Source organism: Diprion similis, chromosome 8 (assembly GCF_021155765.1).
Source record: "Diprion similis isolate iyDipSimi1 chromosome 8, iyDipSimi1.1, whole genome shotgun sequence".
NCBI classification, from domain to species: Eukaryota; Metazoa; Arthropoda; class Insecta; order Hymenoptera; family Diprionidae; genus Diprion; species Diprion similis.
In genome coordinates this window covers 26883592-26908388 of record NC_060112.1, presented here as the reverse complement: position 1 = coordinate 26908388, position 24797 = coordinate 26883592, and the positions used below count along the sequence as shown (strand labels likewise).

At 40.1% G+C, this 24797-nt stretch overlaps 2 protein-coding genes and 2 pseudogenes across 2 annotated transcripts; 3 read left to right on the top strand and 1 right to left on the bottom strand.

Annotated features, from left to right (window-relative positions):
- Window positions 1-4574: 4574 nt before the first annotated feature.
- Window positions 4575-7864, top strand: LOC124409148 (annotated as a pseudogene).
- A 1746-nt stretch (window positions 7865-9610) lies between these two features.
- On the top strand, window positions 9611-13282 carry LOC124408735 (cytochrome P450 6k1-like). The gene is made up of 6 exons (XM_046885883.1): window positions 9611-9628; window positions 11126-11656; window positions 11731-12093; window positions 12373-12557; window positions 12645-12933; window positions 13029-13282. Exons 2-6 carry the CDS (start codon window positions 11137-11139, stop codon window positions 13202-13204), a joined length of 1533 nt encoding a protein of 510 aa, XP_046741839.1. The 5' UTR covers window positions 9611-9628; window positions 11126-11136; the 3' UTR covers window positions 13205-13282.
- Window positions 13283-16847: 3565 nt separating this feature from the next.
- Window positions 16848-17323, bottom strand: LOC124409147 (annotated as a pseudogene).
- Window positions 17324-18305: 982 nt separating this feature from the next.
- On the top strand, window positions 18306-24023 carry LOC124409146. The gene is made up of 14 exons (XM_046886564.1): window positions 18306-18833; window positions 18913-19296; window positions 19363-19547; window positions 19648-19936; window positions 20016-20184; window positions 20242-20294; window positions 20685-20750; window positions 20940-20998; window positions 21646-21760; window positions 22038-22571; window positions 22657-23031; window positions 23196-23380; window positions 23450-23738; window positions 23822-24023. The coding sequence occupies exons 1-14, from the start codon at window positions 18314-18316 to the stop codon at window positions 23998-24000; spliced, it is 3402 nt and encodes a 1133-aa protein (XP_046742520.1). The 5' UTR covers window positions 18306-18313; the 3' UTR covers window positions 24001-24023.
- The last annotated feature ends 774 nt before the right edge of the window (window positions 24024-24797 follow it).

Here is a 24797-nt window from a genome sequence, read left to right as displayed (position 1 = left end):
GCGACTCCATCGCGGTCATGCACCGATCAGGTATGGTACCATGCCTCGATTCCGAGGGAACCAGCTATGAGAGCTCAAACGAACAAGTATTGTTTAATGGGCGAAAGAAGATATGTTATTATCAACATAATTTACAATTGAAGTGAAATGAAATTCACAGAAACTATGAAAGGAAAAAATGCTGTTGGATTCACTACAATATCCGGGACGTTTAAGGACTGGCGCAGTTTAATGTTAAAGTTACTACGGTGCTGCGGCGAGTTATTGTATCAAAGGTATAATTTACAGTCTGAGTTACAGTTACAAGGATTGTAGTAAGTTGGAAAAAGAAAACGCGCAACTCGCCAAAGTACTGCGAGAAGTGTAATAAAATTGCTTCGGTCAGCCCGTCGGAGAGGCGTAAAATCAACGCAACGCTGGAAACTAATAACCTCGGTTACGATTACTCCGAATTGAAACTAATTGGTAATCGAGTCAGATTTGAAATTAAAAAATAGATAAAGTTTTTCAGGAGGATTCGTAAAGATGACGACGAAACCGTTAGAAGCACAATCTGAGTTGTCTTTTCGAGGCAATGCAGCTGACAAGGGTGTCGGGTACCGGGTCACAGGGTCATCGCGAAGCGCGTGGACCGTAGCTGAATGCAGGTAAAGGAAGGTGATCGTCGGGTGGGTCGAATAATAAAGGGTTGCTCGAGCGAGGGCCGAGGACCTTTGGTCAAGACGCGCTCTTCCGGGTCTGGAATGAGAATGAGAATGAGAATGAGAAAAAGAAAACAATAACAACGCGCCAAAAGAGCTGTATCCCTCGATTCGACAAAGAATTCGTCGGGGCTTGCCTTTCGATTCAAATTCAAATTTTATCATTTCAATTGAAACCGTGTGCCGATCGGCGAGACGGAGGCAGAAGAGCACGGGATTCGTTACCCGGTAATTCACGAGTTGATTCAAGCCAATTCAGACTCTCAGTTGTCCGAAAGATGCGGCAACTCACACGCGTGTCTGTCCGGCGATTGAATGAAAATTGTAAGCCGGCGAAGGCCCGTTTCATCCCAAGTTTGAAAAGGGTCATCTCGTTGCGTATACATGTTAAGTGCGTACGTGTCTCCCTCTCGACGTCTGCCGAGGGCCGAGGGTCCTCCCGGAGTCGTCGAATTCTTCTCCGCGTCAATTTCTACTCGCGTGAAATTATTTAGGCTCGTTGCTCTTTGGCCAGCCTTTAAAATATTGACTTACCTAGGAATTTTCGTACCGCTGTCACCACGCAACCTGCACCGGCAAACAAAACTGTTGCTCGGGACGCTGGAGATCCGCGCGCTCCCAGAGGAGCCTCCCCCCCATCGATACTCGGTCCTCCTTTCCCATGCCAGATCGACAAACTTTCACCAGAATTGGTCCAGGACCGACCGAATATCATATTTCGCTGCCCGGCGTCGACAGACCGAAGCTTCTTAGCTATGCCGCGAGTCCGGGTATTACTGTTGAAGAAGTCCAGTCGAGCAGCGAAACACTTTCGGTTCAATAAAGCTTCGTAGGATTGTCTTTGAGAAAAAGGTTTTTCAAAATCTCGGAATAAGTTTGTCTGAAAAATGAGTAAGAGTGGTCAAATCTGATCTGCCGATTCACGTCTGATTCAGGTATCCGTTTCATCTTTCACTTAAACGTTGGCTTCGTCACTCAAGACGAAAGAAGACAACGAAGACTTGTGCCAATGAATGATAAATGATCTAATTGTGATGGTGAAAATTATATAAAATTTATCGGCAAATGGGAAACACCCGTTAAATGCCTCGTAAAAGGGGTGCTTTCGTGGTATGCACGCGTGTGGATGTAGGAGCCTGGGAGTCAGGATTCGGATGAGGGGGGCGCAGTCGACGTTGCTAGAGATTCGAAGGCCTCGAGGATCACGTAGCGGATACCGCTGGAATATTCTGCCTCGGATCCACAATTCGTCGAAGATCACGTCGTACGGAGTCGTCGGGAACAGTTATTGGTCTCGTGTAATTTCCAACCACGATCCGCCCCCTGAAACGTAATCTAGCTTAATGGCGATCTTACAGCTACCCCCTTGCATCCCGGGCGCCAAGCTACGTCGCGGCGCTCGATTCGTCAATTTCGTTCACCAAACATTCATGGTTAACGTGAAAATCGCCCCAATCATCCACCGACGCTGTATTTCCCCGGTGAAAGTTGTTCGCGATTATTCGGACGTCTTAATCGTCGACTTGAAATCCGACAGGGACAATACAGACGTCTTTGCTCCGTTAGCTGCATGGGAACCTCGTCACGTGTGCACAGTGGCATACAAGGTATTTCGTTTCAAATTCGTTAAAGAAAATTCTGTCGAACGTTGTTACATTAGTTTTATAAATCTGTTGAAATAATTTCTGTTTTTCGAATAAGTACGCTTTCCTTCAACAAATCAATTCCACCACTACAAAAGATTTTCACAAATTATAATTCTGTGAATCTCGTTTGTCTTATTTTCTCTTTCACTCGGTGTTTCCAGATCCGGTAACGATGATTTCCGTTAACTTATGCGATGACAGATGATATCGTTAACACTTTATCTGGATACGGTACAGGGAATTCATCATGCATTTACCGTTTATTCAATACACAAATACAATTTATTTACTACACAATTTAGTAAATTCGAATTACTTTTTCGTGTTTTTTCTATATATTTTAGTAAAATCAAAAATTTTCGCTTTCAATTTAACACAAATACATAGTAATTTACGTCGCTGAAACGAGTTTATAAATTTGCAGCCCGATTTCGTAAATTGACAACTCTTTTGTACAGTAAATGTGCAGTCAAGCCACAACCATTTTTAACAGTGCTTTTATACACCAGGAATGTTTTTTCTGTAGGTTCTGTTTTTCATATTTTTTGCTGCTAAATTTTTCAAATTACTTTTCCGTACGCAATCATTTTTTCTCAACGTCATTATTATCAGATATAAATTGCATTTGCCTTCTACCCATCACAATGAACTTAACTTCTGATTATCGATGATGATAATTTCTTCGTTCCGTTATACAAACTGTCACGCATTGACAGCCAAGTCCAAAACACAATATTTAGCAATCTTCCCGCCCATCCAATCATCACGCGAATAAAATGTCAACAATGCTTCGAGATTTCGATGTTTCGTCTTCGACTTTGAGTTTCGCTTCCGATTCAGCAATGGAAATCAAACGGCAGATATTCTCGTGGCTGCTACTTGCCGTAATTTATGATGTAGTGGATCTAATCGAGAGGAATGCAATGCCAGGCTGCTAAAAGTGAGGCTTTGATAGAAATCGAGTGCTTCCCGCGTTACCAGTTCATCTTTACTTTGTACGTCGGTGCAGCACAGACGGCGAGGTTCAGGCCAATAACTAGGTTGAATCGGACGAAACGGGAAGGTGACGCAATCCGATCATGTGTTATTATGGATGGCATAGTCTGGGGAAATGTTCATCAACTACCTCATGCCTAATTCACGAGTCGATGGATTCACCCTCGGGCGTCAATACACCCAATGCATACCTCTATGAAAGCGGCTGTGTTGTTTAGTTCTGTCATCGCGTGAGCCAAACTCGGTTGACAGCTATGATCTATCCGAACACTATACGCTTCTGATAACTGTGAATTGTGCGAGGAATCGTGAATTGAAGTGCCGCCTTGATTTTATAAGTCTCCTCAATCTGTTGTCAAGTATTCTTCACGTTATCTATTGGTATGTAACCTCGATATGAAGAAATTATTAGAATAATTAAAAATACGTCACTCATCGTTCATACAGCTCAACGCTATCAAGCTCCACTAACAAATCTCTTGTTCACTTCAGGGCATTATTCACTTGCTTTACTACTCTTGAATCAGATTTATAAGATTCGCGCTACAAAACTCCATGATTCGATTGAGGATACATGATACGACTCTTGGGGTAAATTGTCGGTAATGTACCGACACTCTGGACGTTACCCAGCGACGGCCGCTGCACCATTACTGATATTGTCAGATGATTCGGTCTCCATGATCGTCGGTTGAAAATGTGTCGGATTGCAGAAATCTGTATTCTAAGAGTAGATTCCGACATTGTCGATAGCCGGCAACTCAGTAACGAATCGCAGCCGGTAAGAAAGTCTCGAAAGTATCCCTTCGAGAGCCAAGTGTTCAGTTGATGATAGTACGGATGTACTCTTGTAGGTTGTTAACTCAACCATGAGTCATATCGACTTTTCGTAACATAATCTGCTACTTGCCTGCGAGGCCTATAAGCATACATGCTAAATTATACTAAAAAACAATCGATTATTGACAACATATTCCTGTAGACTCGGTTTCGTTACTGTCGTTTTTTTTAATTTTCGAACAAGTCCTGGTAAATTTCGAAGGTCAACTTATTAATTATTGAACGACGTTCAAGTATAAAATCTTGATGAATAATGTCACCAATATGTACTCGATAAATACTATTGAATTAGAAGAAAAATTGATCACAGCGTATAATTGGTGAGAAATCACTGAATGATTCGTTTTGTAGCATGTCAGCTGGTTATATTTGAAACAAAAAATTAAGGTAGATGGTCAAGTCTAGTAGTAAGATGCGGATAAAAACGAATAAGTTTTTCTTTAGCTTCATCGCTATTAGTATCTTGTATGGGCGAAGAAACGAATACTTTGTGTGTGGTAGTCTCTAAATAATTATTACGATACGTGTGCTATTATTTTTGACATTATCCCTAGACTCAAGGCTGCACTTTGTGCCGAAAGACGATCAATCTCATATAATCATATGGTCGAAGTATCAAACAAGATACGAATTTGCTGAAGTAGCAGCCAGTTGCTAAGTGCGGAGTAATAACTGCGTAGACCGATTGCGAAAATATATAATTATATATTTTATATCCAGAGTGAGATGTCGACGCCATGCCGTGTTACATACACGCATACATATATGTAAATCATAAGTATATATTCTATAACTGCAAGTGACGACATTGGCTGGCCTTGAGAGCGCACACCAATTTATATTCGATACTTCATTTATGATTGTTTATAATCCAAACAGCGATGAGCGTCAAGTAGAGAAAACGATTTAACCGTTCTTCATCCAATCAAGAAAGTCTTCGTAGCTGGTTTTCAGAAAAAATACCTCATTCAATATTCAAATAAATTTCTCAGATTTTTAAGGTGACATTCAAAGATACTTCTGAATATGGGAACATTCCTAAAAAATTCAAATAATCTCACCGATTAAGACAATATTAAAATATTACCTAGATGAAGCTACTACCTATTCATCCCTTCGCATATATGACCCCTCCAAAGTGAATATAGCCAAACGCAGATGTGTAGCACTAATAAATAGAAGTAAAATTTACTTGACGGTTTTATTCCGTATGTGACCCAATGGACGGAGACAGTTTAATGGGTTTCTTAATATTTGAGACAACATTTTTGTTCTGACCCGTTATGGGGGGGATGCAAGTTTAGCAGTGAAAATCTTAACGCTGAAAGACATTCTGGACACAAGAATTACTGACAGTAAACTCCGACGAGCTTCGAAATCCTAGTTTTATGTTGATCCGTTTTTTCTATTTTCACCGTACGATCAACGGTTACGTAGATGCCTGCAGAATTCATGAAATACATACATCAATACATCTAGAATTCATAATAATCAAGTTCTTGAAATATGTTCAATACTTGAAGCATTTACGAAAAATTAGACGCAAGTGGTGCTTTGGAGCCGATTTTTCTTTATTTGCATTAACTTTACCGGATAGGTTGCGCAATTATTTCAACAACCGCGAGTATTATATTTATTTACAGTTTACGAAATGGGTGAGTTTGAACTTGAAAATGTAGATTATGAAAAGTGTCACGTAAATTATCTTCGAGGAATCTTTTCACTGGAGAGTTTTAAGGATAACTTATCGGTGGATTAAAAAAAGTTCTTTGCTCTTTAATGCCTACATAAGTCACGGAATGCTTCAGAGTAATGTATAGTAGCGAAGTAAAAGTAGATAAAAAATCCCCTCCATACGTGTATCCATGAAGGTTGTTTGGTACGATGCTGATGATCATGCGATAGAATTCGCAAGCAAGTGCAAACTACAGATTCAGTTACTGTGCATTGAAAGTGCGAGGTGATTATTCTTATTTGTTCATTTTGTTGGAACCGTGACCGAAGCACCTGCGAAGGTGATATCTGGTGAGTGAATAATCGTAAGCCATACAAAAAGGACTGCCAAGAGTAAGGAAAAAAATTCTCCTTATCAGTTCTCGTGATAATGGCTTGGTTAAATCGTATCGCAAATATAGAAGGTTCGGATTCAAGTGACACCGACTTGACAACTTTGGATATTTATTTTTCTTTTTAATCAACCGATTATGATTAACAAATCACCTGGCTTGATTTATCGATTTGAAGATGCAAATAATTGTATAGAAAATATTTTCTGTAATTAATAGATCGTCAGTGTCAAATTCATGAATTACTACAAGCAAACAGAATTCCAGGGAGACTGAGTTTCCTTGTACGAATAGAAATAATTCTGAGATTCTGATTTCTATTCCAATGATACATTATTGTCTCAACTTTGTTTCAGTCAGCAAATTGGAAAGGCTTTATTTCAACGATTTTTGGTGATCGATTATACTCGTAGGCTTGCGATATCTAATCTTTTTGGTTTCAGCGATGATCCGGTACGCTTTCCTTACTTACCATTAAAGAAAAATGAATTCTTACTGCAATATCGAGTTTTGGAAATATTTTTTCGTATCTGTGCTTCAGCCGTGAAAACGCGCTCTCGATGTCGTCGTCGTATTTCTCACGAAATTTCAATTATTGGCCGAAAAGAAATGTATTAGAGAGAAAATGTAAATGTAATCAGTGTATGAACAGTCGAAAGGTCTTTCCTACATAGGATTCTACATCTTTACCCTGAAATCAATCGACGGATTTTGGTTAAAGATTTTAGTCACTTTATCGATAGATATGCAAAATCAGCAGAATCCGATCCTATAGGAGCCTGAAATCTATACCTCTCGAAAAATCCAGGATGGAAGGCTCTGCGCAGTAAAATTACGCCTGTCTTTATAATACGTCTGAAAAAATTAAGCGGATGTTCCACCTGATGTTGGCAGTAGACGAGGACCGCGACGCTCATTTAAATGCTCTTCAATCGAAAGGTGGGTTTTACTCGGCCAGTATTCACCCACCACCACGTGTTTCCATTCGTAACAACAACTTCGCATATTTTCAGGAAGTGGAAAAATCGTTGAAGTGAAACAGATCGCCGCCCAGTTCACGACGGATGTTATTTCATGCTGCGTCTTTGGCTTGAGAACCAATTGCTTGAACAATCCAAAAGCATAGTTGAGAGCATGTGGAAAAAGCATGTTTGAATTCACCTACAAATTCGGTTCTGAGTTCGCCGCCTTTTTTTTTTTATTCCAAGGCTCGTTACTCCACTGAAGTTGAAGTTCTTCTCAACGGACTCGTCCAACTTCATTAAAAAGGTCTTGACGGAAACTTGCAATACGTGACTGCATAGCGAAGTTTGTAGAGAAGATCTTATCGACGTATTCGTTCAGCTAAAAAAGGTCGATTCTGAGGATACGCAAGGTTTCGGTAAGTCTGCCAGTGACAAATAGCGTGGGAATTTTGTTTTCCGTTGTGTTTTCACAAAAAATTATTCGAAAATATCCTTCTGTCCCATTTTTTGACGGAGTTGCAAACGTGGGCTACAAACTTCCAGAATCTGGCCTGGTAATTGAGCGAGGAACAATGCAGTCGCAAACAAAATGGTTAACTCCTGGGTTTGAGTTAATATTAGTGAGTCAGGCGGCACTCGTCATTATCTAATATGTACGTAAATTATTTAAAAAATCATAAAGTTACTTAATCGCCTCTTGTATTTGTGGTAAACATGATGGAAGTTCCTATTCTTACCCAACACTTTCATGAATTTTTATTGATTTTTTACTAACAAAAAATAGTCGAGATTGTAAAGCGTGCATTAAGATCTGGTAGATGAAGGAGTAAATTACGGAATACAGGATTAAAATTATACTGATGAAGGTGTAAATGCTTGTAAGTCTGCACTCTCACGTCCGAGGTGTCACATTTTGGGATTACGTAGTCTGTCAGAATTTACCAATAATTTTGAGCTAGAACTTGTATGCAATTATACACAATGAACTAATTGAAGAGTATAATTTTGAAAGTCTGTAAGTGCCATTTTTTGTTAACTAAATTTGAGATATATGCACGTCACGGGAATGCGCGTCTATTTCGTAAGCAGCAGAGGATGAATGATTCAGCAAAACTGGTAAACCTCTTATTAGTCGAGTTAGTATAATTACTTAACAGTCCAAAATAAATTACCTCGCGTGGCAAATTCAAACTCGAAATAAGTTTTTCTTCTTTTTTTTCTTTACCATCATGTACTGGCCAACGACAAGTCATGTCCCAGAACCCTAAAAGTAGTAGTGTTTTTGCTGCGTCATGAATGACAGGCGAGTTGTTCCCGTATTGATAATTGTTTGAATACGAAGGTGTTAACGAGGATGAAAAAAAAACATCTTTGAGACATGTGAGTAGGTGCTATTCGCATAACGTTGAAAAAGGCAACCGTATGCGGCACACGAATTATAAGAAAATTCCTAAAATTACATATTGTATATTCATGGTTCAAGTACCTGTTCCCGGAAGTTATATAACCGAGTGTTTCACCTTGGAGCATCTTTAGTTTCCGACGGAGGAGCTAAAAGAAGTTCACCTGCAACTTATTTTAGCACGAATATAAGTCCAAGGTTCACTGTGACTCGCAACATGCTTGATATTCAAGTTTCATTCCCTTATAAAGGGGAAGGAGGTGGTTGTTGGATTGCCGATTTTTCAAGAACGAAATGCCTAAGATTCACCTATCAGTTTTTACAATTATTTATACTTTTAAGCCTTCAGCGCCCCTCGACAAATATATGTGCTGTCTTGGAAGTTTCTAGGTCGCCCATTCCCTAAGAGTGCAAATATTTTTTCAACAGCCCTTTTAACCAAATGTTCTTTCGCCATTGAGAATTGGTAAAAAAAAATGTTAAATGCAACGTTTTCAGGACTTTGGTCTAAAGTGATTATTTTTAGTAATAGTTGAACTTGACGATTAGAATTTTACCAAACCGGTGAGTGTGTACTGTAAAATAATAATATTTTGGAAACTCTTAGGTGAATCGATCCTAAGAAGACAAGCGGTAAAATGTTTTTTCTTTGCGATAACTTGCGAAAACTTTGACGATCCACTTTTTTGCAGCTTTTTTCACACGTTACAATTACTGTTAAAGTTCAACTACCGGGTTCGTTATTCGTTGCAGATGTATATAACTACTGGACTACTGCCAGTAGTAATTGTTGGCCGCAGTAATAATGATCACGTGCTAGAATTCGCAAACGTTCAGATAGCAAATTTTGCTGGAGGGGGACAACATAGATTAATGGCAACTCTGAGTTCGTCAGGCACGTCGATCGTATGCTCATTGTGATCTGGCACGTTCCTCGTGCCGACAGCAACCAGTTATCAGTTTTTCATTGTGTTATACACCGTGACAGTAGTGCGTATGGAAGTGGGACTCTGGGAATTGCACAATTAAAGGTATTACTAACCGGATCAATAATAAAACTTTTTTATAATAAGCACAAATAGATGATTGCATAGAGAAAATTTTATTGTGCGAAAATTTGCGCCAGTTTCCCTTATTCGAGCATCTTGTAACCTGAACTAAGATATTGGGGATCATCCGATCGTACCTGTTGTATATAAGACCGAAGGTTTTCTGTTCGTCCAGTTTTTCAATAATTTAAGGGTCAACACCACTCTAACGGCCGAAGAGAAGACCCAACTTTGATGATTTATTTTCAGAGTATGGAAAAGAATTATGATCTCTTTTTAGAGGGTTTCTTTAACACATTTTAATGTATTAAAAAAAAATTTTATCTTCATTTTGATGTAAAATGGTGGCGACAGAGCCAATATTTGAAATCGCCTTTTTTGCAACCTCCTTCACTGGAGCTGGAAGGACGGATTTCTCGTAGAGTATAAGGCCTGGAACAAAAACCAAAAAATTATATAATCTATATAATATTGCTTATGGAATGACAGAGGGTGTTTTTTAATCAAATTTGGTCGAAATGGTACACTTTTGAAAAAATGAATCGTTTTTTGGCCAAAAAACAAGAAGTTAATTGTTGATATTTGGAATAACTGGATGTTATTCCAAAATTCTTGAGCGGTGTTACCCCTTGGGTACAATTACCAAATCGTCTGGCTCGATTTGTTTATGCAAAAATGCATACACTTGTATAATAAATATTTGCTAGAGTTATCAGACAGTAGTCTTGTTTCAAATTCATCAAATACGGCAGCCAAAGGAATCTGGATGGCATACGTGTATGTTTCTCTTTATTAAAATCGAAATAATTTTGGGATTCTTATTTTGTTTTCAAGGACGAGTTACTCCCTCGATCTAATCTTTGACTACAAATTGGAAGTGTTTGTAGTTGAATGTTTCGTGATAAAACGCTAGAGCTGATATCTAATCTCATGAGAGAGTAATTTACCTAAGTATCTACATTTGCGCGTAGTGAGTGATGGATCCAAAGCAGCCTTCGGACAACGTAAACAGCGCAATTCAATTATGTAACGCCGCCGAAATTATTCGATAAAACCGAATCTCTTATCATTCAATTTTACAGCAGTCACGATGATGAACATAATCTCTCATTGATCACTCCGAACTTCATTGGTGATAATTGTTGCTACGCAAAGTTACCCACCGTAATAAAGATAAACCACGTTGAGCGATTAAATCTGTGAAATACACACGGTCGTAATGAGAAAATTTATCACGTTATTTTTAGAAACGGTTTACTCGTATTTATCCATGCAGTAGAAAAAAAAAACTACTTCCGCATATTTTATTTTCAATTTACAAATGATCGTATTAGAATTCTATTCGAAAGTTCTTCTACTAGAAAAAATCAGAAAAAATCAACACATCACTGACATTTTAATCATAACTATTGATGATTTTTAACGTTTCAAAGTCTGATGACGAATATAATTCTGTTCCAGAAATTAAAAAATGGTCTTCTTGACGGCATCTTGGATCTTAAATGCCGCGATTCTCTTCGTCACCGCCCTTGTGGCGGCTTACTTTTACATGACACGAAACTTCAACCACTGGAAAAACAAAGGTGTGACGGAGGTGACGCCAGTCCCATTTGTTGGAAATTTTGGTCAATGCCTTCTCTTCCGGCTATCGGTATTCGAGTACCTTGCGGAACTCTATAAACGAGGCCAGGGCTTGCCCTACGTGGGCTTTTACATATTCGACAAACCAGCTCTGGTGCTTCGTGATCCGGAGGTTATCAAGAGCGTCCTACTCAAGGATTTCCAGAACCTCCCGAACAGATATGGGACTGCATCTAGCAAAGACTTCGTCGGGAATAACAACTTGTTCCTCATCAAGAACCCTGACTGGAAGAACCTGCGCTACAAATTGACATCCGTCTTTTCTTCGGGAAAGATGAAGGCAATGTTCCCATTGGTCAACGCCGTTGGAGATGAATTGGCTGCCTACTTCGAAAACCTAAATTTGGAAGGTACAGGGTTACAAAGTTGGAGAACATTACAAAAATCATGGAGAATAGATTCTGAATTATTATTGTTCTTGCAGGCGAGGGTCGAGTGCTCGAGTTGAAGGAAATCTGCGCCAAGTACACGACCGACGTTATAGGCAGCTGTGTCTACGGTTTACAGGTAAACTCGTTGGCAAACCCGGACGCTGAGTTTAGGAAATATGGGAGAAAGATGTTTGATTTCACTTGGAAACGCGGTGCTGAATTGATGGCCGTATTCTTCATTCCTGGGATCACGAATTTTTTCGGCTCCGTGCTCTTCGAAGGTGAAAGCTCCAATTTCATGAAGAAAGTATTCTGGGAAACCTTGAAGGCTCGCATGCAGTCTGGCTTAAAGCGCAACGATCTCATAGATCTTCTCATAGAGCTGAAGAATAACCAAACGGACGAAGACTTGTTCCGTAAGTTCATCGATATTTGTACATTTTCATGTTATTTTTCAAGGCTTTCACCCTTCTCGGGCAGGCAATTAGAACTCTACATACAGTCAATCGTATAGTTTGTCCTTTTAGAACCACATTCGTTGCATAAGTTGTAGTCTCTCACCAAGTTCAAGGACGATCGTAACAACCAGTACGGTATTCCGTAAAGAAAAAAATTAAGTTTGGAAGATCAAAGCTATTAGCATCAGATGCACGCCTATGAGATTTGTAACTCGGGTTATTTTTTCATTGGCATAGAATTCACTGACGACAACATGGTCGCCCAGGCTGCAGTCTTCTTTGCAGCAGGATTCGAAACCTCATCGACTCTGGTGTCTTTCACACTGCACGAACTGTCCCTGCAACCGGAGCTACAAACCAAACTCCGGGAAGAGATCTTAACAGCTTTGGAAGAAAACGATGGAAAGATCTCCTATGACCTGGTTAGCCTATACTCAGGAAAAATGCATTCTTCTTTTAATCTCTGATAATGTCTTAATCATTTTTGCAATTCTTTATTGTGCCAACAGGTGCAGAACCTTCCGTACTTGGCCAAGGTTGCTTGGGAAACTCTTCGAAAATATCCTTCGGTACCGTTTTTGGACAGAGAGGCTATTTGCGATTATACAATTCCAAAAACTGGCCTCTTAATCAAAAAAGGCACTCCCGTCTACACTCCGTTACTAGGGCTTCACTACGATCCGGAATATTATCCTGATCCTGTCAAGTACGATCCGGAGAGATTTAGTGAAGAAAATAAGAAGAAGCGACCCGCCTTCACTTATTTGCCATTCGGCGAAGGTCCTCGTAACTGCATTGGTGAGAGTTGGATTCAAACCGTTGAGCTGATTATCAATTTCCGTCTTTATGCAATTATTTCTTTCTAACGCGAGATGAACTCCATTTACTTACAGGTCTTAGATTTGGACTAATGCAAGCAAAGATTGGCCTCATCAAAATCCTCTCGAATTTCGAAATCTTCCCATGTGACAAAACCCTGAACCCCATGCGCGTAGATCCGAAAGCACTCACCTACGCGTCGGACGGTGGCTTGTTTCATAGAGTACGCAAAATCACGACAATTGGGTAAAAGATAATAGCGAATCTCTCATTCGTTGGTTTTACGCGACTAATAATCTGCACGACGCTCACACCATGTAACAGAAGAGGAAATTCAAGAATCTTGAGTACATGGCAGACAGCGTATCGAATACCATTGGTCACTTATGCATATGATAGTATAGTACTTTTCATATGCAATGTTTATGGAATGAATAAAATTAAAGAAAAGGAAAATCATTTATCATCGCATGGTGACGTCAAATTACTGCAGCATCCAAATGAAAATAAAATGGTAGAGTCTATCTCGACTATTACAATGTGAGTAAATTGATTGATAATTCCTGTTTGAATTTTTATGTTCAGTACTTCATTGAATAAATAAATTTGTACTCTATGTTCAATCTTATGAGATTGTGAGAGATCCAAAGAACTTCGATGACTGTTGATGCTTAGGAAACGCCCTATGTGGAAACTATTGAAAACCTTTTTCATCCCTCGAGTTTCAAGAAGACAATGAATAAGTTACCAAAGTTCTTATGAACCCAGTTAGGCAATACAGTTAAGAATATTGTCTATAATTTAAATTCAAAATTAAAAGTGCAATATTCGATGAAACGAACGTAGGTATGATTTATGAACGTACATTCGCAGTTGCGCGCATTTCTTTGATGAACGGAATTGAAAAAATCAAAGAAAGAAGAAACACTCACTCGCAATATTTTCCCTGTTTTTTATTGTATGCACACAATTAACGTATGCAGATAAAAAGATTCTCGATTAGTATTATACAAACTTGTATGTAAATGGATGCAAACAGGTGCCTCGAGTGGGTGAACTGCTTTTTAAACTTCACCGATAACAATTGAAACGAAAGTAATGTTCCCGCTGGTTACCGAGGTCGGGAACAACCTTGATAATCACATCCACGGCATCAAGCTGGAAAATAATCGCGAAAGACTGTCTTTCACTGACAAGTTCAGAGAAAGGATTCATCAGTTTTCGACAAAGTAAATAGTTCCGAACCCAAGTAGTGATTTGTTTGATGTTGAAGGTGACGGGGTCACCGTGTGATCGAGTTGAAGGAAATCTGCGCAAAATATACGCCTGACGTCATTGGCACCCGCGATTTTAGCCTGGAAAAAAGCTCCTTGAATAACCGGGATGCCGAATTTAGAAAGTAAGGAAAAAAAATTCTGAATTCACCTACAGACGTACCCCATTCAAGTGACGACGGTATTCTCAATACCAAGAATCCTTAAGCCTCTTGAAATAATAACCTTTGAAGCCAGTTTCTGAGAATTCGTCTGTAAGACATTTTGAAGCCCGTCCGACACCTTCGTCAAATCTGGGATCCACCGAAATGATCTTATCGACTTACTCGTTGATATAATGAATAGCCCCACAGACAGACGGCACGAATCCCGAAGCAATTAATGAGTAGGTACTTGAATTTGTACGTCGACTACATATCTGTTGTTGATCACACACCAGCTCCATTGTTACAGTCTATATTTAATTCAACGCCTTCAGATTTCTTTTTTTATCAATACAATATTGTAAAGGTAATTTTATACGATGCTTTTTGCTTTGAAAACGTTCGTGATGGCCATAGCGGGATACGATGCTTAACTTGAATATTTACTGAAACTCCGGTTGCCTGAATTAGGCGCACGTATCGTTCCGCGTTTAGGAAAACTCAGTGTATGACGCAAGCAATCGCATCTCTGTTTGTCCCGAAATTGAGCTCCTATTCTTTTTTATTCCTCCATTCAGAGTTTAACGGTGAAGCTTTGGCAACACAAGCAGCCATGTTTTTCCTAGCGGAATACGAAATTTCTTCCACTTTGATATCTTTCGCCTAAGACGAGTTATCCTCGCAGCGGATATTCAGCCCGAACTTCGAAATGATGAGATCCAAACAGCTCTAGAAGAATATGATGGCTAACGGTCATGTCAGACGGCAAATTACCGGCGAGAATCTTCAAAAATATCCTCTGCTTCTATTTTTGGATCGAATGTCCACTACCAACTTGATAGTTCCGGGAACGGAACTTAAGAAGAACGCCACTCTTCATGCCTATATTAATGAAATATCGATATACTTAAAGATTGGATCAAACTGAGTGTAAGATGACGAAATTAAAATTGGCCAAACAATTTAAAACTGTAAAAAGCAAAAATGCGACAAAACTTGCGATTCCGTTATCCCCCACTCTCTTGACCTACGGGGTGAAAGTATTATAAATCGTCGAAAGTATTGAGATGCAAACGAATGATCAAGAAAAATATTCACCTTATTGTAAAGAAAATAAAAACATGAGTACTCATCCGAGGCTTAAGTGTCTCGGTAAAAAACACAGTTATGCAATAGCTGTCATAAATTATGTCAACTCATGGATTTGCGAGACGGTGTGATTGAAGGTTTAGAACCCGTATATCAGGATGACAGGAGTCACGCGACATTCGAACAAGTCAACAAGAACAACGAGAAACCTTCCAGCGATTTCCGTCTTCGCTGCCTTGCCTTCGCGCAAGCCGTTATTTCAAGCTGGAAACCCGGAAGCGGATTTATATCAACAGGTTATTGTACTTTGGGACTTCGAATGGACCTGGATTTCAACGTTTGACTTGTAATTTAATATGCATGTGCAGAGGACATCAACTTTCCTCTGGCAACCACCACAAGTCCAAGCGGAGGGAGCCTCACACGCGGAGGAAATTGAGCTGGTGAACAGCCCAGGCCCAGTAATAGAGGGCGTAGGCCTTGCAGATTCCAACTACGAACCAGGAAACAACTCAGTTTTAAAAACTTCCAAGCCCTCGATGGAGGAAATACGGTGGGTGTGTTCACCATCAGCCCGCTTCAGGGGTTATATCTAGTAAGGAGTATTCAAAAATCCATGTTTTTTATGTCATTTTCGTAATGCATGACGTTAGTCATTAGCGCAGTGACCACCTGTGTCACCTACAGCAGGAAGAATGGCGTGCGAAGAAGGACAGCGAACCTGGAAAAAAAATTACTTCATCCTCAGCTTCAAGGAAATCCGTAGCTCTTGTTGACCTGCAACCTATAACCGGTGAAGTTCAGAAACATCAGCCCGGAGACAATTTTGTTTGTTAATTTGAGCGAGATTTTGCTGCTCGAGTTCACTGATCCGAGATATGAGATAGATAGATAGATAGAATTCTTTATTATGCCGGGCCTAAAAATAGGCCAAAGGGCGAACGGGTAACAGTACAGTGATGATAATATAGTTTTTACAAGTAATAATGATAATAGTACACACATGACGAGAATATCAGTTACATTGATTTGGTTTTCAACACACAATATTTACATATAAGAATTGCGATTTACAATTTACATTTTACGATTTACAATTTATTTAGGTAGATTCCTAATAACAAAAATGATAACACTAACAAGATATTCGATATGAGACAGCGGATATGTACAATAAATTAGAGTAAATTCGACTATAACTAAATGAGATGAAAATATGAGGTTAAAGCCTGGGCCTAGGTACAGTGCTGGCAGATGCTGTCTCAATAGAAAGAAGATGACTGAAGAGCCTTGCCTTTAAAATGCCGATTGAGGGTGATTCTCGGATAGATAAGGGCAAGCGAGATCTGTGCCTGGCGTCCGTTGTTGGCATGGGCTTCGTTCGCAGTCAGGGACGATCTGTGAGCAATCTAAGATCGGCCTCGGAGTTGATGACGATCGCCTCAGAAGATGCATCCCGTTTGACGTGAACTACTCCATTCCTGCTCCAGATGAAACGGTATCCACAGCCTTTAGCATGGGCTCTCATCTTGCCCAAAAATTTAGATAGAGCTGGCGGAAGATGCTCGGTAGGCCGAGCTGATCAGCATAGATGGATCCCTTTGCTCTTTTCGCAGCAAGCAAACGGTTTTGGCACTGAACTGATCTGAGTTTGACTAGGATCAGTCGAGGCTTGTTTGTGGTGCCCTGAGAACTTTTTATGCGTCCAATTTCTAATACGTCCGCAATAGGAACGTCGACTGCGAGTTGGGTTGCCAGATTGGTGAATATCGTTAGAAGGTTCTCATTTTCGAGTTCCGGTACGGCTGCGACAATTAGGTCGGACTTCAGCGTGTTACGATCGAGCGATGCCAATCTTTTCATTAAACCTGTGTTGGTCGCGGAGATTTCCGAAATTTGCAGATCAAGATAGATAGATTCATTTATTTCACCATATCAATGTTGGTAAATGGAGATATAGGCAAGAGAGAGACAGATACTTAGAAAATAGATATATATGTATATAAAGAGAAAAGGAAATATTTAGTAGCAGAAGATAGAGCGATATAAGTACAGAAATTAAATTAAACGAGATGCACTAGCTCGCGGAAAGTAACGCCTTTATTCAGGCAGAGAAAGAGAGAGAATTCAAAGTACCACTAGTTAATTCTGATCCAGAGGAAAAAGATGTGTGAAACCATATATTCCGTGAAGTGTATTCCAATAACTCAAAATCCTCATCAGGTAAATTAGTTTATAACAAAGCCACTCCGGAACTCTGAACATGTACGAAACCGAAAATCTCTCACATGAATAAAATAACATAGAAATAGTGGTATGCTTCTAAATGAACTCAAAACTGAATGTGTCTAATTGTAAGACTGGACCACTGGAACATGAAATGAATGAAAAATATCATCAAATGGTACGTTCGAAGTACACAACGCACTCGCCTATTCCATTTCGGACATTTAAATTGCTGACAGACGCTACTGCCACGCGATCTTATCAGCCGGTCACATCAAAGGTCGTAGTTTGTGTCACGTGGCTAAAGTAGGCCAATACTATTGGTTTATGTACATAAAAAGAACGACCAAATTGTGGATAGAAGAGAACATAAATTGCGGCACTATCCCACCTAATACTGATTTTAATATGAAACCAGACATACGCCAGTAGCCAAAGCGATTACACAAGCCTTGCTCTGCTCTTCAAAAACTTTTCATATCAGTTCGAGCTGATCGATACATCAGAAACAGAACGTAGTGTAAGTAAACCTGAAATATCAAATGATGAGCGTATTATAATGAAGTGAAAAGCCACAGTATCCAATAATTGTAATCACAATAAATTTTTTATTCCACAGCTGGAGAAATGGAATTTTTCGTGTCAATATGGTTCGTCAACTGTGCCATTATAGTTCTGTTCGCATTGACCACGTTCTACTTCTACATGACGCGGAACTTTAATTATTGGAAAAAGAGAAACATAGTCGAGAAGAAGCCATTACCGTTTTTCGGTAACTATTTTTCCTGTTTCACCCTTCAAACTTCTCCGGGTAACTTCCTTAAGGATCTACACAATGAGGACAAGAGCGTGAGTCAACTCGGCTTCTACATCCTCGATAAGCCTTGTCTTCTAGTGCGGGACTTGGAGTTTATCAATCGTATTATGGTGAAGGATTTCAACACGTTTTGCGACAGATTCAGTGGCTCGAACGGCGACGACCCTCTGGGGGTAGCGAATTTGTTCACTCTGCAGAATCCACATTGGAAAACTGTCCGCGTCAAGCTGTCTCCGACTTTCACTTCCGGGAAATTGAAGCAGATGTTTCAATTGATGATCAAGGTTGGCCAGGAACTGGACTGCCACTTCGAGACGTTGAAATTAGAAGGTCAGTTGAATGGTACTAATTTATTCAGCTGCGATGTTAATGGAACCGTCAAGTGGTCAACAACTTGGTTTCGTTCAAGGTGAAGGTCGAGTGATCGAACTGCGGGAAATTGTCGCAAAATACACGACGGACGTAATCGCCACGTGCGCCTACGGCATCGAAGCCAACTCCTTCAAAAATCCAAATGCAGAATTTCGAAACTGTGGGAAGAGGATTTTCAACGATAGTTATAAGCGCGCCTTTGAGTTCAGATCATTCTTTTTCACACCGAATTTTACGAAGCTGTTCGGTATGCAGTTTTTCGAGAGAACTTCGAGCGAATTCTTACGCAAGGCACTATGGGACACTATTATTCAACGCATGAAAAATGGGATTCACAGGAATGATCTAATAGACACTCTCATCCAGCTAAAAAATGATCAAGCCGAAGCCGGCCTCGACGATGACGATAACAATTCGTTCAGTAAGTTTCTCTCGATGTTAACTTAACCAGTGATCTGGCGTGTTAGTAAATTTTTGAGAATCGTAGAGTTCGATGGCGACAATCTGACCGCCCAAGCAGCCGTTTATTTCACTGGGGGGTCCGAGACGACATCAGTCACAATAGCCTTTACGCTGTACGAGCTCGCTCTGCAACCGGATGTTCAGACAAGACTGCGCGAGGAGATAAATTCGGCTCTCGAGGAAAATGAAGGAAACATCGAGTACGAATGGGTGAGTACTTCCGTAGATATATATATATATATGTTCGACGTTCATCAAACCCCACTACACCGCCATTCAAAAACTGTTCAATTACTCATCCCCGCTACAGGTGATGCAGCTTCCTTACCTCGGCATGGTCGTTTCGGAGACGCTTCGAAAGTATCCTGTAGTCTCGTTCATAGATAGAGTGGTTAACACCGACTACAAGATACCCGGCAGTGATACGGTGCTTGAAAAGCTTACACCAATCTTCATATCTGTCTCTGGATTTCATCACGATCCACAATATTTTCCGGACCCTGAAAAATTCGACCCGGAGAGATTCAGCAACGAGAACAAGCAAACGCGTCCCTCTTGCGTTTACATGCCATTCGGTGATGGTCCCCGTAACTGTATAGGTAATGGACCAAGCTAGTCCTTAGTTTTCATGATTATATGTCATGATGAGAATGTACCATTTAATATTTGTTTTGATAGGCTTCCGTTTCGCACTGGTATCACTCAAGCTCGGCCTCATCAAGATAGTATCAAAATACAAGCTATTTCCGAGCAAGGACACTGTGATTCCACTGCGAGTGAATCCAAGGTGTCTTTTCACAACAATGGATCATGATCTGCTCCTCAAAGTGCAAAAAATTTATGACTGAGTCACGTCATTGAGACTTAACGCAGCCTTTTTATCAGTGTTTGTCCGACTTTGAAGTATCATCAACGAGAATACTGTTAATATTTTGATAAATGCTGATATCTTTGAAGGTGATTCAATTTCGAAGTATTATGAAAACCTTGAATTTCGGAAAAATAAATACATACCGAAGCGACTGTGGCATTGCAATTGAATATTTTCGATATGATAGCTTTGATAATAATTTTTTTGTAATTTAATACAAATTTCATTTATTTACTGAATAATAAATATTTTATTTCTCACCAATAACAATACAAACAATTGATATGGTAGCGCAGTCGTTATTTTTTCGAATTTTTTCACTTCACACCCACTAAGCATAGAATCAAACTTACGTCCGCAAAACATAAACGTTTTCTCAGACCGTACTTTACGCCAACTGTGGTTGAAAAATATTTCAAACAACTGTTAATTGTATTAATTTGACTGTAATTGTATTCTGTAATTATATCCTCCAGTGTTTAGAAAGTATAACTGTCCGAAGACTGTTCTGATTATAAAAGTCACGAGTCGCTATGAAATCGGTATGAAATGAAAGTATGCCGAGACCAATAAAAATGGGACCAATCGTCGCCTTCACCGAATACAGCTGTATCTAGAAAACATCACCTCGGTGCAACCAAGTTAATCAACATGGATTATGGCTGCTGATCAGTTGAGTAGATTCAGGGAAGATGAGCCAAGGATTCCGATTTTTATCGTTATTCTATCAGTAATCACCATTGAAATAACGCAGCTGGAAAATAATCACGGAGTTTTGTTGCGGTCAATTGTGATGATAATAACCCCATTCCATAGCTAACAAGAATTTTCAGACGATGTATGCAAATAATGAGCCCTGGGCAAAAGCTGATTGTGAGTTGAATTTGTTCTAGAATTAATTAGGTTCAAAAAACGAATCATCCCTGCGGTAAATAGTAATTAGTTGGTTTACTTCAAAAGGAAGTTCAACAGTTCAACTTGCTATCCACTCGACGCGACGAGATAATGCGTAATTTAACGTCCCAGATAACAATACAAGACGTGTACAAAGTCGTGTCATATAACATAACGCAAACATAACAATATTATGTAAGTTTGGCTAGAAACGTATAATTATAGTAACCCTTGCTATTAGTTACTATATATTTGGTATCACTCAAAATTTTTATGGTAACAATTTTTCTTATTTCGTATTTAATTAACACAATTATTCACGTATTATTCTTGGAATGAAAACAAACAACGACTATGGAAACGTTGCATATATGCAGTGAAAGAACAGATAACAGCACGCGATTTCACATACTTGGTTTTACTAACACGTACTTGGCAATTATTATTGCAGACTGAAGGACAGCTTCATATATTCCGAGCTCGAAGAGAGGGAACTGCACACTGAAAAGGAACCGGTCCGCTCAATTAATGCAGCTCAAGTAGTACGAAAACTGCTTCTTCCATCTCAGTTTCAAAGCATCAGCTTGGCTCGTTGGAAACTGTCAATTCTGCTCTCGTTTTTACTCAAAACGTGGAATAAACTTACTGTCAATACCAGGTAAGTGCATCTTAAACTTTAGTGCATTTTACGGATGGTAGTGCTACGCCGAGTATTTAGACATTTTCGGGTTTGATAGACGACTTCAATTAGTTGATGATATTTCTCTAATTTTCTACATACAACTAAACAAACACAGCAGACAGAATTTTCAATGCAGTTGTCTAGAAATTAGCGCTAGTATGAGGATCGCATTCCGCTGCTTCGTTAAAAGTTTCACTTCGACGACATGCTTAGAATAGGATGTCAAATAATCTGGTGGTTTGATCGTGATTAGACAGGATTAAAATGGCTCTGCTGACATGGTACTGGGGACTCGACGTTGTCGTGATGTTACTGACGCTGATCGTTACGGCGTACCTTTACATGACCCGGAAGTTCAAATATTGGGAGAAAAGAGGAGTGTTCGAACTACAACCGACGGCTTTCATCGGGAACTTTAAGGACTGCGTGCTCTTCCGGAGATCAGCCGGCGAATTTCTCAAAGATATCTACGACAAGGGCAAGGGCTTGAAGTACTTGGGCTTCTACATTTTCGACAAGCCAGCCCTCCTGATCCGGGACCCTGCGATAATAAAAAATGTGCTCATCAAAGATTTCAATTACTTTTCGGACCGACATGTTGCCGCAGTCGACACCGACACCTTGGGCACCGCAAATCTCTTTACAATAAAGAACCCGCATTGGCGGATTCTACGCAACAAACTGACGCCAGTTTTCAGCTCTGGAAAGATGAAAAAAATGTTTCACTTAATGGTTGCCGTGGCCGAGGATCTGGACACCCACCTTGAGGCCCAGAACTTGCATGGTAGGTTCGAATTCAGATTTCTTCCCTCAGACCTCCACACGTTCGTCCAGCATTCAATGTTTTTCTTTTTCTCATTTTCGCGAAGATGAAGGCCGAGTGATCGAGCTTAAGGAGACTTGTGCCAAGTACACCACAGACGTGGTCGCCTCTTGCGCATACGGCCTTCAGGTTAATTCCCTGAACAATCCGGAGGCAGAGTTCAGAAAATTCGGAAGAAAAGTATTCACCTTCAACTACAGACGCGCCGCGGAGTTATTTGCGTTCTTCTTTATTCCTGGTATCGTCAAGCCATTGGGATTCAAATTCTTTGAGACGAGCTGCTCTAACTTCTTGCGAAAGGCTTTGTGGGGCGCTATCGACGACAGGATGAAAAGTGGCGAGCACAGACACGACCTCATCGACACTCTCATCGAGCTAAAGAAAACCCAGGCCGAGAGTGACGTACAAGATCCTGACGCATTCAGTGAGTTTATTGTCCACCTAGCTATAAGCCAAAGCGTAGTTGATGGTTCTGCTTTCCTCTTACACTCCCTGGCTTTGTCTTGGGAACCAGCACACGAAACTTTAGAACGAAACACCTTCGGCAAAGGTTTAGTAACTTCGTATACCCATTCGTTCTGTTCATAGAATTCGACGGAGACAACCTGGTGGCCCAGGCAGCGGTCTTCTTCACAGCAGGCTTCGAAACATCGTCTACCACGATGTCCTTCTCGATGTACGAACTGGCCTTGCAGCCAAAACTTCAGCGACGGCTTCGCGACGAGATCAGTTCAGCTCTCGATGATAGTGGTGGAAAGCTCAGTTATGAAACGGTGCGTATCATTCCTTGGATTTGCTGACATTTGATGGTTTGAGTGGTTTTATCCATGAACGAATTGTAGGTAATGAGTCTTCCGTACCTGGACATGGTCGTGAAGGAAACCCTCCGCAAATATCCGCCTCTGCCATTCCTCGACAGGGTTGCAATGGATGATTACAAAGTCCCGGGGACTGACCTCGTCATCGAGAAGGGAACACCAACTTACATTCCTATGTTCGGACTCCACTATGACCCGGAATATTTTCCGGAACCTTTTAAGTACGATCCGGAGCGTTTCAACGAGGAAAACAGGCAGAATCGTGCCTCTTGTATCTACATGCCTTTCGGAGAGGGTCCTCACAACTGTATCGGTAAGGAATTAGTGCTAAAAATGGAGAGCTTGGTGTGACGCCGGGCGACACGATATGACATTTATCGGATTAATAACTTTAAGGTCTTCGGTTCGGAACCCTCCAAGCCAAACTCGGTCTCGTCAAGATCCTCTCCAAGTACGAGGTGACGCCCTGTGAGCAAACCCTGATCCCGATGCGCCTCGATCCAAAGGCTCTTATTTTGTCATCGGATGGCGGTCTCTATTTGAACGTGCGAAAAATCACGACCGTTGCTGTATAAATAGAGAAAAATGCAAGCCGATAGTATCAGATGGATTCAGTTGGCATTAAAGAACTTTTCTGTATAAATATTGTATACTTCATATCGACAAATATGATCCGAGAAATAAAACATGTAACTAATGATGATTTAAATCTGTAATTAAGTTATAGTTCGATAGTTCGACATACATTGCAGCGATCATCGTTATGTGCTATCAAATGTACACGACATTCGTCAAATCTGGATTATCATCCCGTTACACTAGTAATTTCATGACTAGGTGTTTCAGTGCCATTATTTTGTGGCAACCCGTGGTTAGATAACATAATGAACAAAATGATTTGACTATAATTTTCACTGTCTTCGGATTACGTGATAACTAATTATTTATTACTGATGAGTGAAATAGTTTCTCGGTACTTAACCATCGTATAGGATTATTTTCAGACACAAATTACACTTGTTACAAGCATTTTCATACCATGGAGAGATAAGTGAATAATGACGCCTTTTAAAAAGTGCACTGATAAGACACGGTTTGCTGTATGTCATCGTCGACACGTTGTGTAATTGCACTTATTACAATCGCCAGTGAAGTAATCTCTGACTTTACGTGATCGACATACTATTCAAGCAAGATATTCGTTAAGACATCTTATTCCATCTTATGAATATCTTGAAACGGAATTCACGCAGAAACTGAACTGCATAACTGCTTATTTCGTTTTTGGATCATTCCAAAAATTTTACCGATAGGATTTTCTTTTCCGATGATTGTCATTGATTTTCAACATTATTGAGAAAAAAAACGGAAA

Bases quoted from the DNA above. Each gene is read 5' to 3' on its own strand.
- LOC124408735 (XM_046885883.1), top strand. From the start codon at position 11,137: ATGGTCTTCTTGACGGCATCTTGGATCTTAAATGCCGCGATTCTCTTC. The intron at 11,657-11,730 runs GTACAGGGTTAC...TTGTTCTTGCAG, and splicing joins CGAAAACCTAAATTTGGAAG to GCGAGGGTCGAGTGCTCGAG. The intron at 12,094-12,372 runs GTAAGTTCATCG...TCATTGGCATAG, and splicing joins AACGGACGAAGACTTGTTCC to AATTCACTGACGACAACATG.
- LOC124409146 (XM_046886564.1), top strand. From the start codon at position 18,314: ATGGAATTTTTCGTGTCAATATGGTTCGTCAACTGTGCCATTATAGTT. The intron at 19,548-19,647 runs GTGAGTACTTCC...TCCCCGCTACAG, and splicing joins GAAACATCGAGTACGAATGG to GTGATGCAGCTTCCTTACCT. The intron at 20,751-20,939 runs GTATGAAATGAA...TTATTCTATCAG, and splicing joins CACGAGTCGCTATGAAATCG to TAATCACCATTGAAATAACG.